The sequence below is a fragment of the Nerophis ophidion genome, linkage group LG16 (genome assembly GCF_033978795.1).
Source record: "Nerophis ophidion isolate RoL-2023_Sa linkage group LG16, RoL_Noph_v1.0, whole genome shotgun sequence".
Taxonomy (NCBI): Eukaryota; Metazoa; Chordata; class Actinopteri; order Syngnathiformes; family Syngnathidae; genus Nerophis; species Nerophis ophidion.
The window spans coordinates 31,511,348-31,537,414 of NC_084626.1; the positions used below are offsets into that span (position 1 = coordinate 31,511,348).

General features: G+C 39.1%; 1 protein-coding gene across 1 annotated transcript in view; it reads right to left on the minus strand.

The window, feature by feature from the left end:
* Positions 1–26,067, minus strand: part of cdh4 (cadherin 4, type 1, R-cadherin (retinal)) — a 706,961-nt gene that overhangs the window by 273,197 nt on the left and 407,697 nt on the right. The window contains exon 3 of the mRNA XM_061874925.1: positions 23,502–23,728. Within this exon, the coding sequence (XP_061730909.1) occupies positions 23,502–23,728 (227 nt within the window). The remainder of the gene's footprint in view (positions 1–23,501; positions 23,729–26,067) is intronic.

A 26,067-nucleotide genomic window follows, 5' to 3' on the forward strand; every position in this document is an offset into this window, starting at 1 on the left:
TAAACCCAGATTCTGATCTAACAAAGGTCTTAACTCATTCTCTTTCTATGCCACATCAATGTGGAATGCACTCCCAACAGGTGTAAAAGTAAATGCATCTCTATATTCCTTCAAAACCGCTCTAAAACAACACCTCCAGGCAACTTCAACCCTTTACTAATACCCTCCTCCATTCACGTCCCATCTCCCCGGATTGTATATAAGCTAATGTAAATAATCAAATGTATTTCTAATGTATATACTTGTTCTTATGCTATGTGAACTCACTATGTTCTCTGCTGGCTGTACATATCCTACTAAATAAGACCTACACTGTTTCAATGTCCTTTTCTCTGTTGATGCAATTGTTGATGACTGAAGTACTGATATCAACCAAAGCTCCTCATCCCACCCCCCGGATTGTAAATAATGTAAATAATTCAAAGTATATACTATGACGATTAACTAGTGTGATGACTGTATTATGCTGATAGTATATATTTGTACCATGAATTGATTAATGTGGACCCCGACCTAAACAAGTTGAAAAACGTATTCGGGTGTTACCATTTAGTGGTCAATTGTACGGAATATGTACTGAATTGTGCAATCTACTAATAAAAGTTTCAATCAATCAATCAGAAAATACCAGTACTAATATTTTAGTACGGGTACTAAAATTATTTCGATACTCTTCTAAATAAAGGGAACACAAAAAAAAATTGCATAATTGGCTTTAATAAAAAAAATCTTAGGATACATTACACATAAGTTTCTTATTGCATGTTTTTCCTTAAATAAAATAGTGAACATACAACACAAAATGTATTTTATTAGTAAGTAGACGATTCACTGGCAAAAGACAGGCTTAAATAATGTTCTCTTGATTATAGCAGTTGTGTGTCCCGAAGACCAGAGGCAGGTGAAACTGATAAGTCGCCATGGAAACTAAAAACAGGCACTAATGGAGTCTTAAAAGTAACAGAAAATAACAAAAAACTAAATCCAGACCACATCATGACAAATGGGAATGTATTTAACATCCTAACAGTTGGCCTCCTAAAGACAGCAGTCATTGTTCAGTAAGTGATGCTTTTATTATCTTTGTTGACTCTCAAGAAGTCTGCAGTTAGTAATAATCGATGTTGTTGTTAAAGTAAAAAGGGAATGTTGTGATGTGTGTTTGAAAGCAGGCCGTATGCTTAAAATAATCAAAATACATAAACTTCACATAAACATTAACTTACTATGAATGTGCTTGTTACTGCATTACATATAAACATTTATTTACAGCCAGTATATAAAACCTTGATGGAAGTGTTGGGATGTTTTTGAAGCGCTTTATAGGCAGAATACAGCGACTCCATTGGCTCTTTTATAAGCGGACTTTTGCTCACATTTATTTACTATTTAGAATGCATAAAAAATTTTATCATTGACGATGTTTTAGCGAGTGACCCACTTCGCCTGGAAAAACACGAGTGATGACATCAGGATTATTGTCGACAAACATAATTGTCGGCAACAAATGTTATTGTCGACATGTAGCCACAATGTCGACTATTCCTCGCAGCCCTAATACAAACCAGAGGATTTTACAGTAAATAGTAGTCTTTTTTCTTTTATTTAGTTGTAGTGTACTATTGACTTTGTGTTGCTCAAACAAATGTAATAAAAATAAATCACTACTTTCAAATGTGGATTGATATTATTACACTGTCAATAGCACTCACCATAAAAAACATTAGAATAATTACAGTAAAAACTACTGCTGTCAAATGATAATTTTTAAAGGGGAACATTATCACCAGACCTATGTAAGCGTCAATATATACCTTGATGTTGCAGAAAAAAGACCATACAACCAAATTGGATACATGGATGATACAGCAGAGGACTGGGAGAATGTCATGTGGTCAGATGAAACCAACATAGAACTTTTCGGTATAAACTCAACTCGTCGTGTTTGGAGGAAGAAGAATACTGAGTTGCATCCCAAGAACACCATACCTACTGTGAAGCATGAGGGTGGAAACATCCTGCTTTGGGGCTGTTTTTCTGCTAAGGGGACAGGACGATTGATCCGTGTTAAGGAAAGAATGAATGGGGCCATGTATCGTGAGATTTTGAGCCAAAACCTCCTTCCATCAGTGAGAGCTTTGAATGGTTGACCAAATACTTATTTTCCACCATAATTTACAAATACATTTTTTAAAATTCCTACAATGTGAATTCCTGTCTCTCACAGTTGAAGTGTACCTATGATGAAAATTACAAACCTCTGTCATCATTTTAAGTGGGAGAACTTGCACAATCGGTGGCTGACTAAGTACTTTTTTGCCCCACTGTTTATATATATATATATATATATATATATATATATATATATATATATATATATATATATATATATATATATATATATATATAAAATAAAATATTGAACTATACTACGCCCGTGTTGTCTGTGCTGTCTACTCCCCCTCTACACAGCAAAAACCACATAAAATATATAGAGTATGCCATACTAAGTGCATTTTGATGATATTTGCACTGGCTGCATGCAGGCAGGCATTAGGCTGTTAATTCTCCCCCTGGGACGCCGGGAAGATATGGCTTGCTCAGTCAAAATGCCTGTGAGTAATTGCACATTGAGCTATTGTGGAGTCCCCAGTCATTGTGGAGACTGTATTTGCAGTTATTGTGTGTGCAAGCATTCTTGTCCGACCTCGAATGTGCACATATTGGTACGCATTCACACATATGCATCTCTGCGTGTGTGCGTGTCCCTTGTGAACCTAGGGGCTTCCAGAAGCCAGAGGCAGCCAGGGCCAGCTGGCAGCTCTCTGCTCCCGGGCACCCTGCACATTGCCGGGGACATTCTACAGGCCTGAAGCCCCTCAAGCTGTGAGGCCGACATCTGGAAGTTTTCAGTCCGACGAACACGCAGAACAATATCATATGAGCACATGCACACGGTGTAATCCTTCATCCGGGTCGTTTGATATATATTTTCCCCTTGCTGATATGATATGATGAGGGAAGAGATCAGAGAACAAGTTCTCAGTAAGAACATACCCTCCTAAGAGACACTCGTGGAAAATAAACTGTAGTGAAGAAAAATAATGTTAAGTATCCATCCATCCATCCATTTTCTACCGCTTATTCCCTTTGGCGCCGCGGGGGGCGCTGGCGCCTATCTCAGCTACAATCGGGCGGAAGGCGGGGTACACCCTGGACAAGTCGCCACCTCATCACAGGGCCAACACAGATAGACAGACAACACTCACACTCACATTCACACACTAGGGCCAATTTAGTGTTGCCAATCAACCTATCCCCAGGTGCATGTTTTTGGAAGTGGGAGGAAGCCGGAGTACCCGGAGGGAACCCACGCATTCACGGGGAGAACATGCAAACTCCACACAGAAAGATCCCGAGCCTGGATTTGAACCCAGGACTGCAGGAACTTCGTATTGTGAGGCAGACCCCTCTTCCACCGTGGGTGGCCAAATACTTTTGGCAATATAGTATATGTGCATCTGACAGTCATTTAACACTTCTTCAATTCAGTTTAACACATATAATAGACAAACGGCAAAGTACTATCCGCAGAACTGCAATGTAATTGTGGCAGGGCTATGATGAATTTACTTAAATGTGTAATTTGCATAATTGGTGCATTTTCAAAAACTGAGAAGCAAAAAAATGATATATGTTAAAAATTACAAACTAACTTTTTTTTTTTTTAATGTCCCAATTGGGAAGGGGCCCACAGCACCACCCAGTGCTCGTTGAGAAGAGCAACACAGTCGGACCTTAATTTACAGGGCTCGTTAAGCATCTGCGTTTTAAATTGAGAAGACACGCACAAAATTCCCAACTTTTCTGTCACATAAATATTGTCAAATACAGTAAAAGTGCAACAATTCCACCCTGCAGACTAGGTCCCTTCCGATCAGGGTTTTACGCATCCATGAGATGATCCTACACTGCATGCGGCTCTCTAGTGCTGTCCTAGTGGCTCCCTGGAGAATCTTTAAAAAAGGATTGAAAACAGTTTGTTTGGATGCAAAATCTTCCACGCCTTCTTTGTCTCATTTTGTCCACCAAACGTTTTAAGCTGTGCGTCAATGCGCAAAGGTGCGCTTTGTTGATGTTATTGACTTGTTGGAGTGCTAATCATGCAGATTTGGTCAGAGCACGACTGCAAGCTAATCAATACTAACATGCTATTTAGGCTAGCTGTATGTAATTATTGCATCATTATGCCTCATGCGTAAGTATAATTGAGTCATTTAATGTCCTGTACTTTTATCCTCTTTGTATATAATTTAGTTTTGCATGCTTGATGATACATTATCTGCATGTAAAATCGGCTGCATTTCTGTGCCATGTTGTTCCAGACCGCAGCAAACATTACTCAGCTTGCCGTAGATTATAAAAAGTCTAAAAGAAGACAACCTGCCGTTTGTTTTTACTTGGACACACACACACACAACTGTGGCCATTGAAAGCCAGTAATTTCAAGGAGTTATCTCACCTTCTGGAAAAACTCAAATTTATTAATGGTTTCTAATATTGTAAAAATGTGTAGAATAAATATAAAATTTCAACATTTCCGTCAACGAAGATTTGCTTCAGCCTGCGACACAGTCATTTTGATAGTAGGCTATTATAGTTAATATAGACTCTCACATCTTGTGTTGCCTTCATTATAACAATTATATAAGACTTTTAAGTAATTTTGATAGTAGGCTATTATAGCTAATATAGACACTTACGTCATGTGTTGTCTTTATTATAAACACATGTGTTGTCTTCATTATAAACACATAAAAGAATTCTAAGCAATTTTGATAGTTGGCTATTATAGCTACCATATTTCCTTGAATAGCCGCCGGGCATGTAATATGCGCCTGCCTTGAATTACTGCCGGGTCAAACTCGCTCCCCAAATTTATTAGCGCATGCTTACTTTTACCGCCGGGTCAAATTTGTGACGTCACGAGTGATGCTTCCCCTGTCGGCATTTTCAAAATGACGGAGGAGTTCTTTTATTTGCTTTTACTATGTGTAAACCAGGGGTTTTGTTCCACAGCCATACAGATCACACTAATGGTTGTGATATAAAACAACTTTAACACTCTTACTAATATGTGCCACACTCTGTGAACCCACACCAAACACATTTTGGGAGAACATCGGCTCTGCAACACATTATAAACGCAACATTAGATCTACCCCCGTGCGTCGGTTGAGGTTGGCGGGGTTGGGGGCACGTGTATAATATAGCCAAGAGTCATTGATGGATGGCATTGTAGGTAATTCTTATGTTGCGTTTATAATGTGTTACAGAGCCGATGTTCTCCAGAAATGTGTTTGGTGTGGGTTCACAGAGTGTGGCACATTTTAGTAAGAGTGTTAAAGTTGTTTATATCACAACCATCAGTGTAAAAGGTATGGCTGTTGACCAAGTATGCATTGCAATCTCTAGCGCTGTGTAAAGGCGGTCGCGATGAGATAATTCTGGGAAATCCCTTGAGATGTAAAGGCGGCCGCAGAATAATTTTTTATTATTATTTTTTTTTAATCACACTATTTTCTACTGCATGCCATTGGTAAGCGCAGGGGTGAGAAAAGGTTTTAAAACTATTAGCGCCTGCTTACTATTATCGCATGCCTTGAATAAGCGCAGGAGTGAGAAGAGGTTTTAAATTAATTAGCGCCCCGGCGGCTATTAAAGGAAATGCGGTAATATAAACACTTACGTCATGTGTTGTCTTCATTATCATACATATTTATGGCTTTGAATTTTTTGCGGCTCCAGACAGATTTCTTTTTTGGTATTTGTGGTCCAATATGGCTCTTTTATACGTTTTGGGTTGCCGACCCCTGTCCTATTCAAATACTGATTACATGTTTTAACTGTAAATTTTTCAATTTGTTAATGGCAAGCACGATTGGCAGTTTAACAGTATCAACACCATATTTGAACTACTCGCTCAATATATTGTATTACATACAAATATGTATTATGTATTGCTCGTTTTAAGTTTTTCATTACATTTTACTAGTGTTCTCGTATGTAAAACATTATTTCCACATTGTGGGATAAATAAATGTCTATCCCATCCTATCCTATCCAAAATGTTTCAGCCAAAAAAAGGCAGTTTTACACATTACTTAACAAAAGCAAAAACTACTGTCTACTGGTCATTGAAATAAATTGTTTTTTTTGGCCTCAAATTCCTCCTGTGTGCAGAGACTTATTGCCTGGGTTTGTGAACATTAAAAAAACAACCAAAGACAAGAATATCAACCATATTAGTCTAGATTCATACTGACACTACCCTATAGGGATGGCAATCGAAAACTCATTTGTACTTGAAAACCGGCTTCCAGGGTTCTGATCCCTGGGAATCATTTGACCAGTGGCGGGCTGTGCGTTTCCCACCTGGGCCTTCAGTCATGTCCTACTTAGTCCGATTTTAATAAATACCCCTCAAAATACCATAATTTATGTCACCACATGACCCATGGTTGGAGAAATACTATATGAAAACACACGTGTGCACTACTGGACATTGAATCAACCTCAACTGTACACAAAACAGGCTATATTTGGGCACATTTAAAAATCAATAAACCCGCATCCGCATTTAAAACATTCCTTATATAGTACGATCAAAACTTAAATAATTTTAAAGAACATATTAAATGTGTAAAAATACATAAATGAAATATCTTAACTTTTTCTTTGTGGGTTCAAAAAGTGAGGACCGAGGATTTCTCTGTTGGACGGGTATGGCCTTCCTGCTTTTCGCAAATTACAACTTGTGATGGGATTCTCACTTGGGGGTGACCAGTGAAAATCCAATCATGGTCATGTTAAACGTGAGGCTACCTAGATGGGCTACTGCCAACAACTTGTGATCCGATTGGCTATCGCAACTGTCTTATCAACTGTCTATCCGGCAGAATTCATGCAGTGCTGGCAACAAGCTAGCTGGAATTTGTTTGGATAAAAGCTCTAACACTGGAGCCTAATAAGCAATGAAGAGAATATGATGAATACTTTATGGAAAGTATATTAAAATGAGCTTTTATTCATCTATATGACCGTGATTTGTGTTAGGCCATCACTGTAAAAAAAAAAAAAATTCTATTTTTATAGTAAATTTACTCAAAATTTCTACTGTAATTTTTCTATTTTTTTTAAAATAGGTTATAAAACTGGAGAATTGAAGACGTTATCTGTTAGTAAACAAACCGCCTGTTATTTTAAGCAATATGCCAGTAATGACAAACTATGTATATTTCTATTTTTTTTACAGAAAAATACCCAATTAATAATACATATAATTTTCTGTTTTCTCAAATTACTTTCAAATTCATTTAAAATTACAGTAATTAACTTTCATTTAATATGTAACATGTTATATAAAAGTCTAAGTCCATACCAACAATCCAACAGTTTTATATGTAATTTTAAAGTAAATCTTATTTTTTAAATATTTATGTGTATTTTTATATTCAAGTTGAAAACTATATGTAGCCTGTTGTATAAAGGTTTATGCTCATACTAGCAATTTAACATTTTTCTCTGTAATATGACACACGTTTGTGACTGCAAGATATACTTGATCAACAGCCAACAGCCATACAAGTCACACTGACGGTGGCCGTACAAACAAATTTAACACTTACAAATATTAGCCACATTGTGAACCCACATCAAACAAGAATGACAAAACACATTTCGGGAGAACATCTTTGCTAGCACCAAACCCCGCCCAACTCAACCTACGCACGGAGGGGGGCGGTGATGTGGGGTGGTGGCGGGGGTGTAGCCCAGAATAGTAGCGCTGCATGGGATTCTGGGTATTTGTTCTTTTGTGTTTATGTTGAGTTATAGTGCGGATGTTCTCCCGAATTGTGATTGTCATTATTGTTTGATGTGGGTTCACAATGTGGCCCGTATTTGTAACAGTGTTAAATTTGTTTGTACAGCCACCGTCAGTGTGACCTGTATGGCTGTTGATCAAGTATGTTTTACAGTCACTGTTGTATGTCCAACGAAACTTTATACGACATGCGTCTCAGTCGGCACGCTGTTTGTATAGTGAATGAGCGAACCCAATGAAGGCAGTGCTGTCCCGACACACCCTTTAAATACTTATCCGGGCGAACGTCGGGACAATCCTTCGCGAGGGTCACAGGAAGTCTCTCGGGAAAATTGGCAAGTATTTTGCTAGGTCGGGATAGCCATTCAAAGAAGGTGAATCGACTTTTCAGGTAGTTACTGCATCCAGTGGCCCTCAGGTAAATTGAGTTGGAGACCGCTGATCTTAACAATTCAGTAAAAATCTGTGAAATAATGGTATTTTTCTGTGGAACTGCCAGCATTGTCACTTCAAAGTTGGTTGGTCGTAATAATTTGGAAAAACTCTGTAGAAAAAAGGTATTTTTCTGCAGAACTGTTTGCATCGTCACTTTATTAAAGGCGGTTGATCTTAATAATTTAGTAAAAATCTGTAAAATTACAATATTTTTCCGCAAAACGTTTCATCCAATCCAATCCAATCAATCCACTTTATTTATATAGCACATTTAAACAACAATAACGTTTCCAAAGTGCTGCACAGCCATGTTAAAAACAATATTATGCTCCACCAATGACTGAATAAAACAAAAAATGAATAAAAATAAATAAAAACAATATAAAAACAAATATGATTAAAAACAATTTTAAAGGGTAAAATCAATTAAAACAGTAAAATAAAAATAAAAGTGTATAAAAAACACAGAGGACAACAGAAGACAGAGGACCACACAACTCACGTAGTGTTAAAAGCCAAAGAATAAAAGTGGGTCTTAAGACGAGACTTAAAACACTCCACTGTGGAAGCAGTTTGAACATGGAGGGGCAGAGTGTTCCAGAGCTTAGGGCCGACCACAGAGAAGGCCCTGTCTCCCCTGGTCTTAAGTCTGGTCTTGGGCACCACGAGCTGGAGCTGGCTTTCGGACCTCAGAGCGCGCGCAGGGATGTAAATTTGGATGAGGTCCGAGATATATTGAGGTGCCAGTCCATGTAAAGATTTAAAAACAAACAGCAATGTTTTAAAATCAATTCTAAAATGAACAGGTAGCCAGTGCAAACTCTGAAGAATTGGGGTTATATGCTGACGTTTCCTGGCCCCTGTTAAAAGTCGTGCTGCCGCGTTCTGGACTAACTGCAACCGGGAGAGAGCTTTTTGGCTAATGCCAGCATAAAGTGCATTGCAGTAGTCCAGGCGACTTGAAATAAAAGCATGCACGACTTGTTCAAAAAGGTTAAAAGATAAAAACGGTTTAACCTTTACTAAAAGACGAAGGTGATAAAAACACGATTTTAAAACGCCATTGACTTGTTTGTCTAGTTTAAAATCGCTGTCTATAGTGAAAACTTTATGTAAATATAAGGTTTTTTTAATCATTATTTGGTTTACAATGTTTTACTTACATTTTATGGTTTTCGATTGGCAGCCGTAGCTGCCAGTAGTTGACCGTTTTTTTACAGATTTTTTTTATTTATTTTTTTTTTTTACACTGCTGCTGGCACTAACGCCACACCATTGCACGTTACAATTATTCACGAGAAAATAAGACGGCAGGGAAACTCACAATACTTGCAAAGTGGATATAGCATCATATTGAGAAAATACCAGCAGAACCATTAGCAGAAACAGCAGGTGATAATGTTCGACAGATGACACGCTCAACGTTCAAAACATTGAACACACAAGTGAATCACCACCAGCTGCGGCGACAAAATCAGCAAGTCGTCTGCTATTGATACCGCAGGTATCTAACAAACTAGCACTGCCTATTATAATAAAATAAGCTATTATTAGTTTAACATGTAATAAATGCTTTCCATAAATCGCATGATGAGATAGCGACTGGCCGCCAGTCTGCACACTTCCTTCCACTGCTTGAGACACCATGTTTAGTCCCAAATATTCTATATTCTACCATAAAAAAATCAGGTTATGCTTAATTTCCTGAAAAAAAAGGTACATTTTCAGTGTTGACGGTTCTAAAAAAAATTGCAATGTACAGTTTTATTTGACTTTACTTGTTGTTTTTGTCTTTGCCTGACATAGTTTTTGTTAGAATAATTATGTATATATTATCAACATATCTTTATGCTTAAGGGCCGTTGATTTAAATTATTGTCAATTGTGCTGAAGTGGTATTTTTGTATCGATGCAAGCTAGTAATCAAAAAGACTGCCAGTTGTTTTTGGAAGTGTTGTGTCCAAACTCGGCCTGCTGCCTGCCAAAGCCGAACATTGGGTACCGGGACCAGGCAAAGCAGACTGGGTGATGGCACCAGTACTCAAGGCCGAACACCACCGTGACGCATACAGAGCAGATACACGGCAATATGACCTCCGTCACCTACTTTTTTATTTATTCTACAATCATATATTGTGTCTAACTGGAGTTGTCGAGGTTGCCCCCTTCCCTTAGCGACAGTGGTGTAATAGGGACTTTCCTAATAAATAGAGGAGGCAAGTGTTTTTTTTTTGTTTGGTTCTGTAACTAGAGTACAGCCAAAACATGTGTCTCCTCGTGAGCTCTATTTAACTGTCTCTGCATGATTCCTTACTCCTTGTCTGATCCTGACAGTTTTACTTTGCATGTAGTGCATCTGGAAAGTATTCACAGTGCATCACTTTTTCCACATTTTGTTATGTTACAGCTACTGTTGTACGGTATACCGCTATTAGTATAGTACCGCGATACTAATGAATCATATTCGGTACTATACCGCCTCTAAAAAAGTACCGGTCCCCCACCTCCACAATCACACCAACACACAGTACAGAAAAGGGAGAACAGACGCATTTTGGCTTAAAAAGTAACGATAAAGGTGAAGTTACAACACTGAAACGCCCTCAGTATGAGGTACGGGGACGGCGTGGCGCAGTGGGGAGAGTGGCCCTGCGCAACCCGAGGGTCCCTGGTTCAATTCCCACCTAGTACCAACCTCGTCACGTCCGTTGTGTCCTGAGCAAGACACTTAACCCTTGCTCCTGATGGGTGCTGGTTGGCGCCTTGCATGGCAGCTCCCTCCATCAGAGTGTGAATGTGTGTGTGAAAGGGTAAATGTGGAAGTATTGTCAAAGCGCTTTGAGTACCTTGAAGGTAGAAAAGCGCTATACAAGTACAACCCATTTATCATTTACTTAAAGAGATGGCTAACTAGCTAGCGGCTAAAGTCCATCCGCAGTCGGCAGTGTTTTAGCTACTTCTAAATCACTAATTTTCGCCTCCATGGCGACAAATAAAGTATGTTTCTTACAAGTATCATCCCTGCAGGACGAGGAATACTTGAATATGTTTCACTACACACCGTAGCTCACCAGCATCACAATGTAAACAAATACCATGGTTGGATCTACACTTACATCCACTGTAATGATACCAAGTACAAAAGCGTATCTTGTCGATACTACTATGATTACATCAATATTTTTTAGCATCATAAAATCTTCTTTCGTTTTTAAAAAATATATGTTTATAAACTCAGGAAATATGTCCCTGGACACATGAGGACTATGAATATGATCCTGTAACGACTTGGAATCGGATTGATAACCAAATTTGTGTTATAGCATATAGCAGTTAGCATCCCATGACCTACAATGCACTTCTGCCATGACCCGCCCCTGCCAAATATCTTTTGGTTGACATGTGTGTGAAAATTGCTGACATTTTCTTCGTCTCTTCCGCGAAAGAGATAAATAATGTTATTTGATATTTTACAGTAATGTGTTAGTAATTTCACACATAAATCGCTCCGGAGTATATGTCGTACCCCCGGCCAAACTGAAAAAAACTGTGACAAATAATCTGAAAAATTTGGTACTTAAAGGCCTACTAAAACCCACTACTACCAACCACGCAGTCTGATAGTTTATATATCAATGATGAAATATTAACATTGCAACACATGCCAATTCGGCCTTTTTAGTTTACTAAATTGCAATTTTAAATTTCCCGGGAGTTTCTTGTTGAAACCTCGCGGAATGATGACGTGTACGTGTGACGTCACGGACTATCAGGAAATAGCGCTGCACACACACACGCAGCTAAAAGTCGTCTGCTTTAATCGCATAATTACACAGTATTTTGGACATCTGTGTTTCTGAATTGTTTGCAATTTGATTAATTAATAATGAAGAAGTCAAAGTAGAAAGATGGAGTTGGGAAGCTTTAGCCTTTAGCCACACAAACACATGGTGATTCCTTGTTTAAAATTCCTGGAGGTGAAGCTTTACTATGGATCAGAGCGGTCAAGCGAACATGGTTCCCGACCACTTGTCAACCGGCAGGTTTCGGTGAGAAAATTGTGGTAAAAAGTCGCCTCTTACCAGAGATCAGCTGACCTTGTGCCGTACATACATACAGCTGCCGTCGACTTCCCTGAGACACTGGCCTCAAGACACCCGTGGACATACCCTTCCGACTATCAGGTACTATTAAACTCACTAAAACAATAGCAACACAATAGAAAGATAAGGGATTTCCCAGAATTATTCTAGTAAATGTGTCTAAAAATATTTGAATCCGTCCCAATGCAATCACGTTTTTTTTTTTTAACTTGATTTTTTTATTTTTTATTTTTTGTAGTCCGTTGCTATCAATATCCTCAAACACAAATCTTTCATCCTCGCTCAAAATAATTGGGAAATTGACGTATTTTCCGTCCGAATAGCTCCTTCTGTTGGAGGCTCCCATTAAAAACAATGTGAGGATGTGAGGAGCCCTCAACGGGTGACATCATCGTCTGCGACTTCCGGTTAGCAACCAAAAGTTGCGAACTTTATCGTCGATGTTCTCTACTAAATCCTTTCAGGAAAAATATGGCAATACCGCGAAAAGATCAAGTATGACACATAGAATGGACCTGCTATCCCCGTTTAAATAAGAAAATCTCATTTCAGCAGGCCTTTAATTTACGAACATTTTCAACATATTGAGCGAAAAGGTCTGTTTTTTCTTCTACCAAGAAAAGTGCACTTGTTATTAGTGAGAATATACTTATTTTAAAGTATTTTTGGCTTCATTGAGGTTTGTTAATTTTAGTTGTTTTGGAAAGTCTTGACAAGCCAGATGTTCTTGTTCTGTTGGCAGATGATTTTGATTAGTTCAAATTACATCCATCCATCCATTTTCTACCGCTTATTCCCTTTCGGGGTCGCGGGGGGTGCTGGTGCCTATCTCAGCTACAATCGGGCGGAAGGCGGGGTACACCCTGGACAAGTCGCCACCTCATCGCAGGGCCAACTCAGATAGACAAACAACATTCACACTCACATTCACACACTAGGGCCAATTTAGTGTTGCCAATCAACCTATCCCCAGGTGCATGTCTTTGGAAGTGGGAGGAAGCCGGAGTACCCGGAGGGAACCCACGCATTCACGGGGAGAACATGCAAACTCCACACAGGAAGATCCCGGGCCTGGATTTGAACCCAGGACTGCAGGAACTTCGTATTGTGAGGCAGACGCACTAACCCCTCTGCCACCGTGAAGCCCTAGTTCAAATTAAATACCCCTAATTTTTTTATTTTTTCCCCCTTGTTTTTGAACATTGACTTTTTGCAGTGCACTGTCAGCCAGACGGAATCTGCATTCTTGATCAGGATTAAACAGGTCTTAATCAGCAAAGGCGAGAACATACTTTTTGACAAAAATCGTCCAAACGCGTACTTGTTTTCAGTAACCTATGAGCTAGTGGTCGCTCAGCTACCGCACCTGCCAGCTCCGGTCGTAATCTACCTGGAACAGGTGGGACGATCTTAAACAGTGCGTGGTAAAAAATACAAATCAAATAGGCGCACTAAAAACGTGTTCCGGGAAACAGTGGTTTTGTGATCCATCGGTGCATAACTAATGGGCTCTAAGCTGGTTCGAGTAAGCGAGCCAGAGCACCGTGAAATCAGTACGGGTTGGAGAGCACTCAATGAGAGACTCTACCTGTGTGAGGCGTGATAGCGATGGAATGCAGAAACACTGCAGCAAGACTCACCCGCCAAACATGCAGTTTTATACACTCAGAAATTAACATTCCAGGTGAGCTCTCTGTAACTAAAAGCATGTGTTATTAAAAGCAAATGAATGCACACCCCAAGCTCTGATAAGAAATGAATCCAGCATGCAATTGGCATTACGTTTGTTCTGAACAAAATGAGTTTTTAGCCCAGACCTGGGCAAATTAATGCGGCCCGTTGAGCTTTTCAATCTGGCCCGCCGGACATTCCCAAATAATTTAATTAGATCTTTAAGATGGAAAGTGTAGTCTTCAACTATACAAAGTATTTCAATGGTTGGAATCTGCGCTTATGGATGATATACCAGTTACTATGGTCATCTAATTAGTGGGGCTGCAAATCTTTGGGTATCCCACGATTCGATTCAATATCGATTCTTGGGGTGGCGATTCGATAATATATCGATTTTTTCGATTCAACGCGATTCTCGATTCAAAAACGATATTTTTTCTGATTCAAAACGATTCTGTATTCATTCAATACATAGGATTTCAGCAGGATCTACCCCAGTCTGCTGACATGCTAGCAGAGTAGTGAAGTGAAGTCAATTATATTTATATAGCGCTTTTCTCTAGTGACTCAAAGCGCTTTACATAGTGAAACTAAATATCTAAGTTACATTTAAACCAGTGTGGATGGCACTGGGATCAGGTGGGTAAAGTGTCTTGCCCAAAGACACAACGGCAGTGACTAGGATGGCGGAAGCAGGAATCGAACCTGCAAACCTCAAGTTGCTGGCACGGCCACTCTACCAACCGAGCTATAGTAGATTTAAAAAAAAAAAAAAACTTTTATAATTATAAAGGACAATGTTCTATCAACTGATTGCAATAATGTAAATTTGTTTTAACTATTAAACGAACTTAAAATATGACTTATTTGATCTTTGTGAAAACATTGGATACAGTATGTTGTCAAGCTTATGAGATGCGATGAAAGTGTAAGCCACTGTGACACTATTGTTCTTTTTTTAATTTTTTATAAATGTCTAATGATAATGCAAATGAGGGATTTTTAATCACTAATATTGATACTGTTGTTGATAATATTCATTTTTGTTTCACTACTTTTGGTTTGTTCTGTGTCGTGTTTGTGTCTCCTCTCAATTGCTCTGTTTATTGCAGTTCTTAGTGTTGCTGGGTCAGGTTTGGTTTTGGAATTGGATTGCATTGCTATGGTATTGCTGTGTAATGGTTTGTTGGATTGATTTAAACATTTTTTTTTAATTCGATTTTTAAAAAAATGAGAATCGATTCTGAATCACACAACGTATTCGAATCGATTTTTTCCCACACCCCTACCAATTAGTTACTATGGTAATATAAATAGTTACGAAGGTCATGTAATCAGTTACTATGGTAATGTAAGTCACAGCAGCTCAGCCGAGGCACCAAGCAGAGTGGGTGGGGAGCGTTTCCACAGACGCGGAAAGTTCACAAGAAAGTTCTAAAGCTTAGTGATGTATCACAGTGGTTCTCAAACGGGGGTACTTGAAGGTATGCCAAGGGGTATATGAGATTTTTAAAAAATATTCTAAAAATAGCAACAATTCAAAAATCCTTTATACATATATTTATTGAATAATAATGAATGTAAGTTCATAAACTGTGAAAAGAAATGCAACAATGCAATATTCAGTGTTCATAGCTAGATTTTTTTGTGGACATGTTCCATAAATATTGATGTTAAAGATTTTTTTTTTTTCTGAAGAAATGTTTAGAATTAAGTTCATGAATCCAGATGGATCTCTATTACAATCCCCAAAGAGGACACTTTAAGTTGATAATTACTTCTATGTGTAGAAATCTTTATTTATAATTGAATCATTTGTTTATTTTTAAACAAGTTTTTATTTTTTTTTATAACTTTTTTTCCAATCAGTTCAAGAAAGACCACTACAAATGAGCAATATTTTGCACTGTTATACAATTTAATAAATCAGAAACTGATGACATAGTGCTGTATTTTACTTCTTTATCTCTTTTTTTCAATCAAAAATGCTCTGCTCTGATTAGGGGGTACTTGAATCAAAAAATGTTAACAGGGGGTACATCACTGAAAAAAGGTTGAGGACCACTTATGTATCAGATATATCAGATTGTAGGTGGCTTTATTGTGTACCCTTTGCGTTCATATTTCACTGTATGTTGCATTTTTGCTGTGTTTCACTTGATTGCAAAATGTGTCGATCAAAAGGGGGTGTGACGTTCATATTTTGTCAATATTCTGTGTTTTATCCTTCATAGAAAAATGTAAAATTCCATTATGTTTTTAAAAGCGGTCTGTCATAACGTTTTTGGAATTCAATCAGACATTATTGTGAGGTTTTGTATTAATGTTCATAAAAATAGATATACCGGCCCCCCAGACACATTTTTTTCTCTAAATGTGGCCCCTGAGTCAAAATAATTGCCCAGGCCTGTTTTAGCCCCTTTTTGAGCCGCTTTCCAACTGGGATGTTACCATGCTCCAGATGAATTAAATGCAAGTTATGTTCTAAATACAACATCTTCTCTAAAATAACGTTTTGTTTTCACGGAAATGAAGAATTCAAAAACACAAACTGCATCATAATAAACAGACAATTGCCCAAATATTGCAGCCATGGGCATATTTTACACTTGAGCTTTTGCTATCATGATTAAAATCATAAGTGAACATTACCAGACTAGAGCAGGAAAAAAAAAAAAAAGTATAATGGTTTTTGGCATTAGTGGCTGCATAGTCAATTTGGCATTGTGTTGTTGCACAGTTGCTGAGGATGTTTCAAAAATAAGTATTCTAATACGACGAAAAACAATGCATCTCACTTGTAAACTACAAGTTAAGATTGTGTACATCATTAAATTTGTGTGTGTTCAAGAAAACAACACTTCTCCAATCACTAAAGACCTAAACAGTAATACAGGGCTCCCTCGCCTCAGTGCATCTTGGATTTAAAAGTACCATTGAGTATATTGAGTTGTTTGTTAAAAATGTACGTTTTGGAGCAGTGGTTCTCAAATGGGGGTACGCGTAACCCTTGGGGGTACTTGAAGGTATGCCAAGGGGTACGTGAGATTTGTTTAAAATATTCTAAAAATAGCAACAATTCAAAAATCCTTTATAAACATATTTATTGAATAATACTTCAACAAAATATGAATGTAAATTCATAAACTGTGAAAAAAAATGCAACAATGCAATATTGAGTGTTGACAGCTAGATTTTTGTGGACATGTTCTATAAATACTGATGTTAAAGTTTTTAGTTTTTTTTTTTGTGAAGAAATGTGTAGAATTAAGTTCATGAATCCAGATGGATCTCTATTACAATCCCCAAAGAGGGCACTTTAAGTTGATTATTACTTCTGTGTAGGAATCGTTATCTATAATTTAATCACTTGTTTATTTTTCAACAAGTTTTTTTGTTATTTTTATATATTTTTTTCCAAATAGAAAAAGAAAAAGAAAGACCACTACAAATAACCAATATTTTTCACTGTTATATAATTTAATAAATCAAAAACTGATGACATAGTGCTGTATTTTACTTCTTTATCTCTTTTTTTCAACCAAAAATGCATTGCTCTGATTAGGGGTTACTTGAATTAAAAAAAAAGGTTCACAGGAGGGGGTACAATCACTGAAAAAATGTTGAGAACCACTGTTTTAGACTGTATAAAGTGTAATAAGAGCAAAGGAAGTGTTTATAAATATGCGTTGAAGCTGTGTGGCAAGCTTGCAAAGATTTTAAATGCATATGATATTTATAAAAAACACAAAATAGCCATTGTGGAAATTCACCAACCACTTGAGGCAAGGCAAACGTTGAGAGAAAATTAAGTTACATTATATATCAAGTAGATTTAGTCCAATACCCATTCAGATTGATTGATTATTTGTATTTCAAATATGCAAAAAAAACAAGAGCCAGCCTAATCCAATACAGTTCTATAGCCTTAACAGCCTTTTAAAAAAAGGAAAACATTTTTTTTTTTTTACATATTTGAAAAGGAGTGACAAGAATTTTACGCTTATTTAATCCCACCCCAAACATAAGTCAAAAGTGGTACAGAATGGCTAAATCAGGGTAAAATTAAGGTTTTATCATGGCCTTCCTGAAGTCCCAAATGCTGTATGTAATCTTTTGACCCAGCAGATGTGGTCACATTTTCAGTAGACCCATCGTATATTCAGAAAATAAACAAAACTTCATGAATGTTTATTGTGACCAACAATATGTGCTCCAATCACTCTATCAGAAAAAAATAAGAGTTGTAGAAAATATTGGAATCTCAAGACAGCCATGACATTATGTTCTTTACAAGTGTATGTAGACTTTTGACCATGACTGTACGTTGTAAGTAGACAGGATAGACAGACAGATCAGGAACGCTGATGGGTCGCCACAAAAGGTGTAAAAGATGTGAATAGATGGACGTGAGGGGGGGAGGGTTAGTTATTTAAAAAAAAAAAAAAAAAAAAAAAGAAGCTATTCCCAGATTAGGCTCTTATGGGGGGGCTCAGTTAAAATACACCAGCGCCCCCCACGACCGCAAAGGGAATAAGCGGTAGAAATGGATGGATGGATGGATGGGCTCAGTTTGGGACTAAGAAAAAAACTTGATAGCCACACATGTAACTACACAGAAACCACAGGACTTGCAACAGGAAGGGAGTGTAAGCAGTATGTATACATACTAGGATTGTACGGTATATCGCTATTAATGAAGTACTGCGGTACTATTCTGCAATTAAAAAATACATTTGCATGCTGCTGTGCAAAGGAGCATGTTGAGTGTGTCAACGCGAACACACTCTCAGAGTGCACAAGCAAAAACAGTTGTCAAGTTCGGACTTGGTCTTGGGTTGTTTTCCCGAGGTGCGAAGCTAATGGAGTGGAAACGGTGAGAAGGTAGGTACATATTTAATTTATTTACTCATAAACTAAAAACAGGAACAAACAAAAAGCGCTCACAATGGAGGAACAAAACTTGGGCTATGAAATAAAAGACTAGCACAAAGGCTATAAACTACAAACATGAAACAAAAACACTTGCGCAGTGGCATGAATAACAAAAACTTACGTGGACAAAATGGACAGCATTGCAAGGCATGAAGCAGGAAATCAAGGTGTGAATGAGGTGATGTTTGCAGCCTGACTACCTGGTAACGGTGGCTTAAATAATGAACATGATAAGTGAAAACAGGTGTGAGACAAGACAGGTGAACTGATTGGTCGTCATGGTAACAAAACAGGGAGTGAAAAAAAAAAAGGAACTTAAAAGTCCAAAGGTCAACAGCACCTGGTATTCCTTAGCAGTCTCCCATCCAAGTACTAACCAGGACAGACACTGCTTAGCTTTGAGAACAGATGAGATTGGGGATGCTCAGGGTAGTATGGCCATACAAAATCCATGATCAGACATGACAGATGGCATGGTAACAAGACGAACAAGGAAATGCAAAAAAGAACTAAATGTCCAAAAAACTAAACACAGCATGACCAAAACAAAACATGAACCATAGGCGCGGCAACAGTGAGGAGAGGAAAAAATGGCAAATAAGGGCAATTCTACTGTTTAATAAAGATGGTGTGTGTAGGAGGGTTGGAGGGTATTTGGGCTTTGAATCCATCGATAAGGTGACTTATCGATGGATAAGACTGTGTGTTTTAGCTACTCCATGTCTTATCCGTGTCGTTTCAGCCATGGTATTGTTTTTAGCATTTACTAATAATTGTATTTTTGAGCGGCAACAATAAATCATAAAGCATTTACTGCAATGTCAATATAGCTTTCTATTCTATTCTAACCTAATCTTCGAATATGGTGGACTGTATTTAATATGAACAATTGTAAATTATTCTTTGAGTGGAACAAAAACATCCCAAAGTGTTTAATGCCTTTTTAATTTTAATTCTAATTTTCCAAAATTGTTCCTGGAGCACAATAAGGACCATATGTTTAATGTATCGTAAGGTTTTTTTTTGTTAAAATGGAGTCAAATTTAACACATGTTTATGGTCCCCTTTATTTTGAAATTTATCAAAATACATTGTGGTTCCAGTACAAGTATCAAAATACTGGTACTGGGACGGCGTGGCGCAGTGGGAGAGTGGCCGTGCACAACCCGAGGGTCTCTGGTTCAATCACCACCTAGTACCAACCTTGTCACGTCCGTTGTGTCCTGAGCAAGACACTTCACCCTTGCTCCTGATGGTTGTTGGTTAGCGCCTTGCATGGCAGCTCCCTCCATCAGTGTGTGAATGTGTGTGTGAATGGGTAAATGCGGAAGTAGTGTCAAAGTAGTGTCGGACACCTCAGTCTCCTTGGACGTATCATCGTTCATCCATGCGGACTGGACACTGGCCGAGAGTGGAGTCGGCTGTCTTGGTTGCTTTGTTGGGTCTGCTCCTGTCTCTGGCCATCCTCCCTCCACCCCAGCGGACGATGGCGTAGAACACCGCAGAGGCCACCACAGTGGATATGTTTCTTTTACTTTTTATTCATAGCTGTATGTATAAGTGTCTGGTTGTATCTGCTGCTTTAATGTCTTTAATGTCCTATGTGTTCTTTGATGTTTGATGTTTCCCTCTTACACACATGTAAGAGGGATGTGTACTATGGCTAAGAGTTGTTGCTTTTTTCCCTTGGCCTCAGTCTGCACCCCCTCTCCAGGGCCCAGGCTAAGACCGATTTTTTTATTTTATCTTCTATTTTTTTCTCCCCCCCTTGTTTACCTGTATCTCATCTTTTTTTGTAAGGGGCGCTGGAAGCCGGCAGACCAGTCAGCGATCCTGTTCTGTTTCCCTTTAATGTTTGTCTGATCTTGAATGGGATTGTGCTGAAAATTGTAATTTTCCTGAAGGAACTCTCCTGACGGAATAAATAAGGTACTATCTAATCTAATCTAAAGCGCTATGAGTACCTTGAAGGTATAAAAGCGCTATACAAGTGCAACCCATTTAACCCTAATGCATACTGTACACATGAATTAAAGACGCATCAATAATTGACTTAAAATTGAATAGAAGCCCCTGAATCATAATTGTAATCAATCTTTAAGTTCCCAAAGACTCCCACTGAGGGATGGGTAACAAATCCGGAACTTTTATATTGATTAATGTACCGTATCATATTTCGGTACCCATTCACACTAGCCCCCGGCTCAAACACTTGGCGGAGAAACAAACACTCAAGCAGCACTCATAGCATACTCAGCCAGACTGCCTCTGGGTAAGGTCGCAATTTTCCAAGCCAACAAATCAAGTGTGCATTATATAAAACAGGCTCCACTTTTTTAAAATGCGCTAACTCGATGCTTATTTACATTGGCTTTGCCATATACATGCTACTGATTAGCATTAGCAGTTTTGCATGCTGATTTCAACACCTCCACATTTGGTAATGTAAACTACAACTACAGTAAGGTTCACGTTACAATCAAACAGCTTGTGTGTGCTTGGCACTCCGCCTCAAGGGATGGAATTGGAGGGTTGAATCACCAAAATGTTTCTCCAGGGGGCAGCCACCGCTGCTGCTTACCGCTCCCCTCACCTCCCAGAGGGTGGAACAAGGGGATGGGTCAAATGCAGAGCGTAATTTCACCACATCTAATGTGTGTTTGTGTGTGTGTGTGACTATCAGTGTATAGCTTTAACTTTAATAAGTACAATACTTACAGTATAATCACTTTTTAGGCCACAACAATAAACTATAATGGCACATTCAACTTATTGGCAGAGACTACTTCTTTTGCAACTCTCCGTAGCCCCCTGCCCTCTAACGTCTTGGAATTGGAACTGCATGCGACATCTACTACTTGCAAATGAGACTCAGAAGTGTAAGAAATCAAGATTTGGCAAATGAATAGTAGTGTTATCTTGGTTGAATGTTAAACTAAAAAAATATATATTTTCTTTTTATATACAAATTAACTTTCATTAAAACCTGAATATAGTGAAATAAAGTTAAAGTTTCAATGATTTTCACACACACAATGGGTGTGGTGAAATTTGTCCTCTACATTTGACCCATTCCCTTGTTCACCCCCCCCTGGGAGTTGAGGGGAGCAGTGGGCAGCAGCGGTGGCAGCGCCCGGGAATAGTTATTGGTGATTTAACCCCCAATTCAAACCCTTGTTGCTGAATGCCAAGCAGGGACGTGATGGGTCACATTTTTATAATCTTTGGTACGACTCGGCCGGGTTTTGAACTCAAAACCTAACGATCTCAGGGCGGTCACTCTAACCAAGGGGTGCCCATTACGTCGATCGCGAGCTACCAGTCGACCGCGGGGGGTGTGTCAGTCGATCTCCAGCCAGGCTTTTAAACAAAATAGACCTAAAAATTAGTGATCATCAATCTTCACCAAGACGTCACTTAAATGACATTCACGGTACCGGAGGGTCTTGTGAGATGACGCTGGCTGCTGCAAGATCATTATTATGAAAATATGACAGAGAGGAAGGCGAGAAACACTTTTTATTTCAACAGACTCTCGCGCCGTACCTTCCGTCAAAACGCTAAAGGCCGACTGCACATTTCCTATCTTCACAATAAAAGCCCTGCTTCATGCTGCCTGCGCTAACTAAATACAGAGTCTCGGAAAACTGGCGTGCACAAGCGATCCCTCAGAAAGCTGGCGTGCACATCACTTGTGCACGCCAGCTTTCCGAGACTCTTATTTTGTTAGCGCAGGCAGCATGAAGCAGGGCTTTTATTGTGAAGATAGGAAATGTGCAGTCGGCCTTTAGAGTTTTGACGGAAGGGATGGCGCGGATTTCTGTTTAAATAAAAAGTGTTTCTCGCCTTCCTCTCTGTCATTTTTTCATAATAATGAACTGGCAGCAGCCAGCATCATCTCACAAGACCCTCGGGTGCCGTGAATGTCAATCAAGCAAGCTACGGAATTTGCCGCCAATGTTTTTCTTGTAAAGTGTATGGAAGCTGGATGAATTAGGTGCCAAAAAGCAACCACTTTCATGTGGTATTGTACAGAAAGGACAACTTTTTTTCTCCTCCATTTGAAAATGTGGGCGTTGTCATCATTACTGTCTGATTCCAATCAATGCAAGTCATCAGAATAAGGTAATACACCAACTTATACTCTTGTCTTTGTGAAAGAAAGACATCTATATGTGTTACACATGCTTGTATTATCATTAAACACATTTAACTTGTTTACAAAAATGTCTCTTTCATAAATAAATAAATATAAATGATATATATATAAATGAGGTAGATCCCCTCGAGTTGGTCAATTGAAAAGTAGCTCGCCTGCAGAAAAAGTGTGGGCACCCCTGCTCTAACCCCTAGGCCACGGAGCAGGTTAAATGAAATGTACCCATCCCTAAATATTGTGATGATGCGGGTATAAAGTTGACTATCAAATATGGTTCCTTGCATAATAAAGGGTAGAGACATATGGGTACCTTTGTCAGGGGTAAAGGGTGGGGGTGTCCAGCTGGTGCCAGCTTTACAGTGGTCTCCCAGATGTGCGGGTCAAAGAGTTCCCGGGCTGTCACCATGAACTGGATGGGTTCTGAAAGGTTGGACAACTCCTGCTCGGCATACACGGTCCCATCTGGCCTCACACCGAAGTTGGGGTCGCTACTAACAAAGCCCACCTCTTTGCTGCGCTGGCAGTCTTCAAACTTCACTGTGGATAGAGAGAGAGGTTACAGAATTAGAGAACATCAAAGAGAGATTTTACTCCACGAGGGTTTCGCAAATCCTTGACACATTTTAAGATTAACCTGCAGCCATCAAAACCTATCTTGAAATATCTCATCCCTTTTGCTGTCACTTATGATTCCTCCGGTTTGACATCTCCGGCAAAATGAACTGCTTATCTTCCTTCTGAACCACGTAGACGGGGGAGCCTAATTCTCTTTTGTATCATTCTTCTTTCCAAACTAGACAGATAGCCATGTCAAAACAGAATTTCTCTGAACATCTCCTGGGAACACAGGGAGTAGGTCCAAAGGGTGGTAGGCGGACTGGTTCATTCAATTAATCAATGTTTATTTATATAGCCCTAAATCACAAGTGTCTCAAAGGGCTGCACAAACCACAATGACATCCTCGGTACAGAGCCCGCATAAGGGCAAGGAAAAACTCACCCCAGTGGGACGTCGGTGACAGTGCCTATGAGAGACCTAGGAGAGGACCCGTGTGGGCAACCCCTCCCCCCCTAGGGGAGACCGAAAGCAATGGATGTCGAGCGGGTCTAACATGATATTGTGAAAGTCCAGTCCATAGTGCATCCAACATAACGGTGAGAGCCCAGTCCATAGTGGATTCAATAAAATAGCCAGAGTCCCGTCCATAGTGGAGCCAGCAGGAAACCATCCCACTTGGTGCCGTTTTGCTCAGCGCAGTTTGAGGCCCATGGGATGGAGCTCTTGGTGTCCTTGTGCCTGTTTCCATCACCGAAATGATTGTAACAACTAGTGTTGTTATGATACCAAAATTATTTTGATACTTTTCGGTACTTTTCTAAATAAAGGGGACCACAAAAAAAAGTGCATTATTGGCTATATTTGAACAAAAAAATCTTACGGTACATTAAACATATGTGTATTATTGCAAGTCTGTCTTTAAATAAAATAGTGAACTTACAAGACAACTTGACTTTTAGTAGTAAATAAGCAAACATACTCCTAATTTAGTTGCTGACGTGTCATTTATTATTCTATTATTTTGTCAAAATCATTAAGGTAATTCCAATACCTGACCGAGCTTCTGCACCATCATACCTCGTCTAGAGCTCTACGGTCAGCTGACCAACTGCTGGCGACCCCTAGATCCAGGTTAAAGACCAGAGGGGACAGAGCCTTTTCCATTGCTGCTCCTAAGCTCTGGAACAGCCTTCCCCTCCACATTAGGTCAGCCCAGAGCCTGGAGTCTTCAAAACCCTTCATGTTTTGGGATCACGTTTTGTTTAGTTATGTTCTGTTACTTCAAGACTGCATTAGTTCCTGTTTTTTCACTCCCTTGATTTGTCACCATGGCGACCCATTAGTTTCACCTGTCTCACGTGTTGGACTCACGCACCTGGTTTTAATCACAGAGACTACCGAATTTCCTAGAATTGCCGCCGGGGCGCTAATTAATTTAAAACCTCTTCTCACTCCTGCGCTTACCAAAGGTATGCGGTAAAAAATTAGCATGCGCTAATTATTTTAAAACCTCTTCTCACTCCGGCACTTACCAAAGGCATGCAGTAAAAATTTGAGTGTGATGTAAGCTCGGACCTTAAATCCTACTGAACAGCTCTAATCTTTTTCCCTTTATGCGATTTCAAATTACCAGTATTGAAATCAGCCTCCTCCATTTTGGAAATGATGACAGGGGAAGTGTCACTCGTCACGTCACAAGTCTGACCAGGCGGTAATAATAAGCATGCGCTAATTATTTTGCGAAGCGAGTTTGACCCGGCAGTAATTCAAGGCAGGCGCATACTATATGCCCTACGGCAATTCAAGGAAATTCCGGTACTCAATAATTGTGCTCTGGACATTGCATTGCTGCAACATCAACAACACCCATCAGACATCTGACCCCCACACCGCTCTACACGTGATCTTATAGACAATGCTAAACTGTAAACTATGGTCAACCTGCACATCAATGCAGTTTCTATGCCGCTAGACCGGAGGTCGGCAACCCGCGGCTCTAGAGCCGCATGTGTGGCTCTTTATCCCCGCCCTAGTTGCTCTCTGGAGCTTTTTCAAAAATGTATGAAAAATGGAAAAAAAATAGGGAAAAAAATACATGTGTTACGCTTGTGTGGCATTGTAATGCCGGATTCGGTCCTCCGTGGATGCGTCAGCAAGAACACAGCAAAAAGGTAAGAACTAAGGGATTTATTAAACAAAAGGAGCTATGAACAAAAATACTGATACAAATAGAAAAGGCAAATAAAAGCGCTAGCATGGAAAGCTAGGACAAACAAACCGAAGCACAAGGGCACCAAAAGGAAATACAAAACAACTA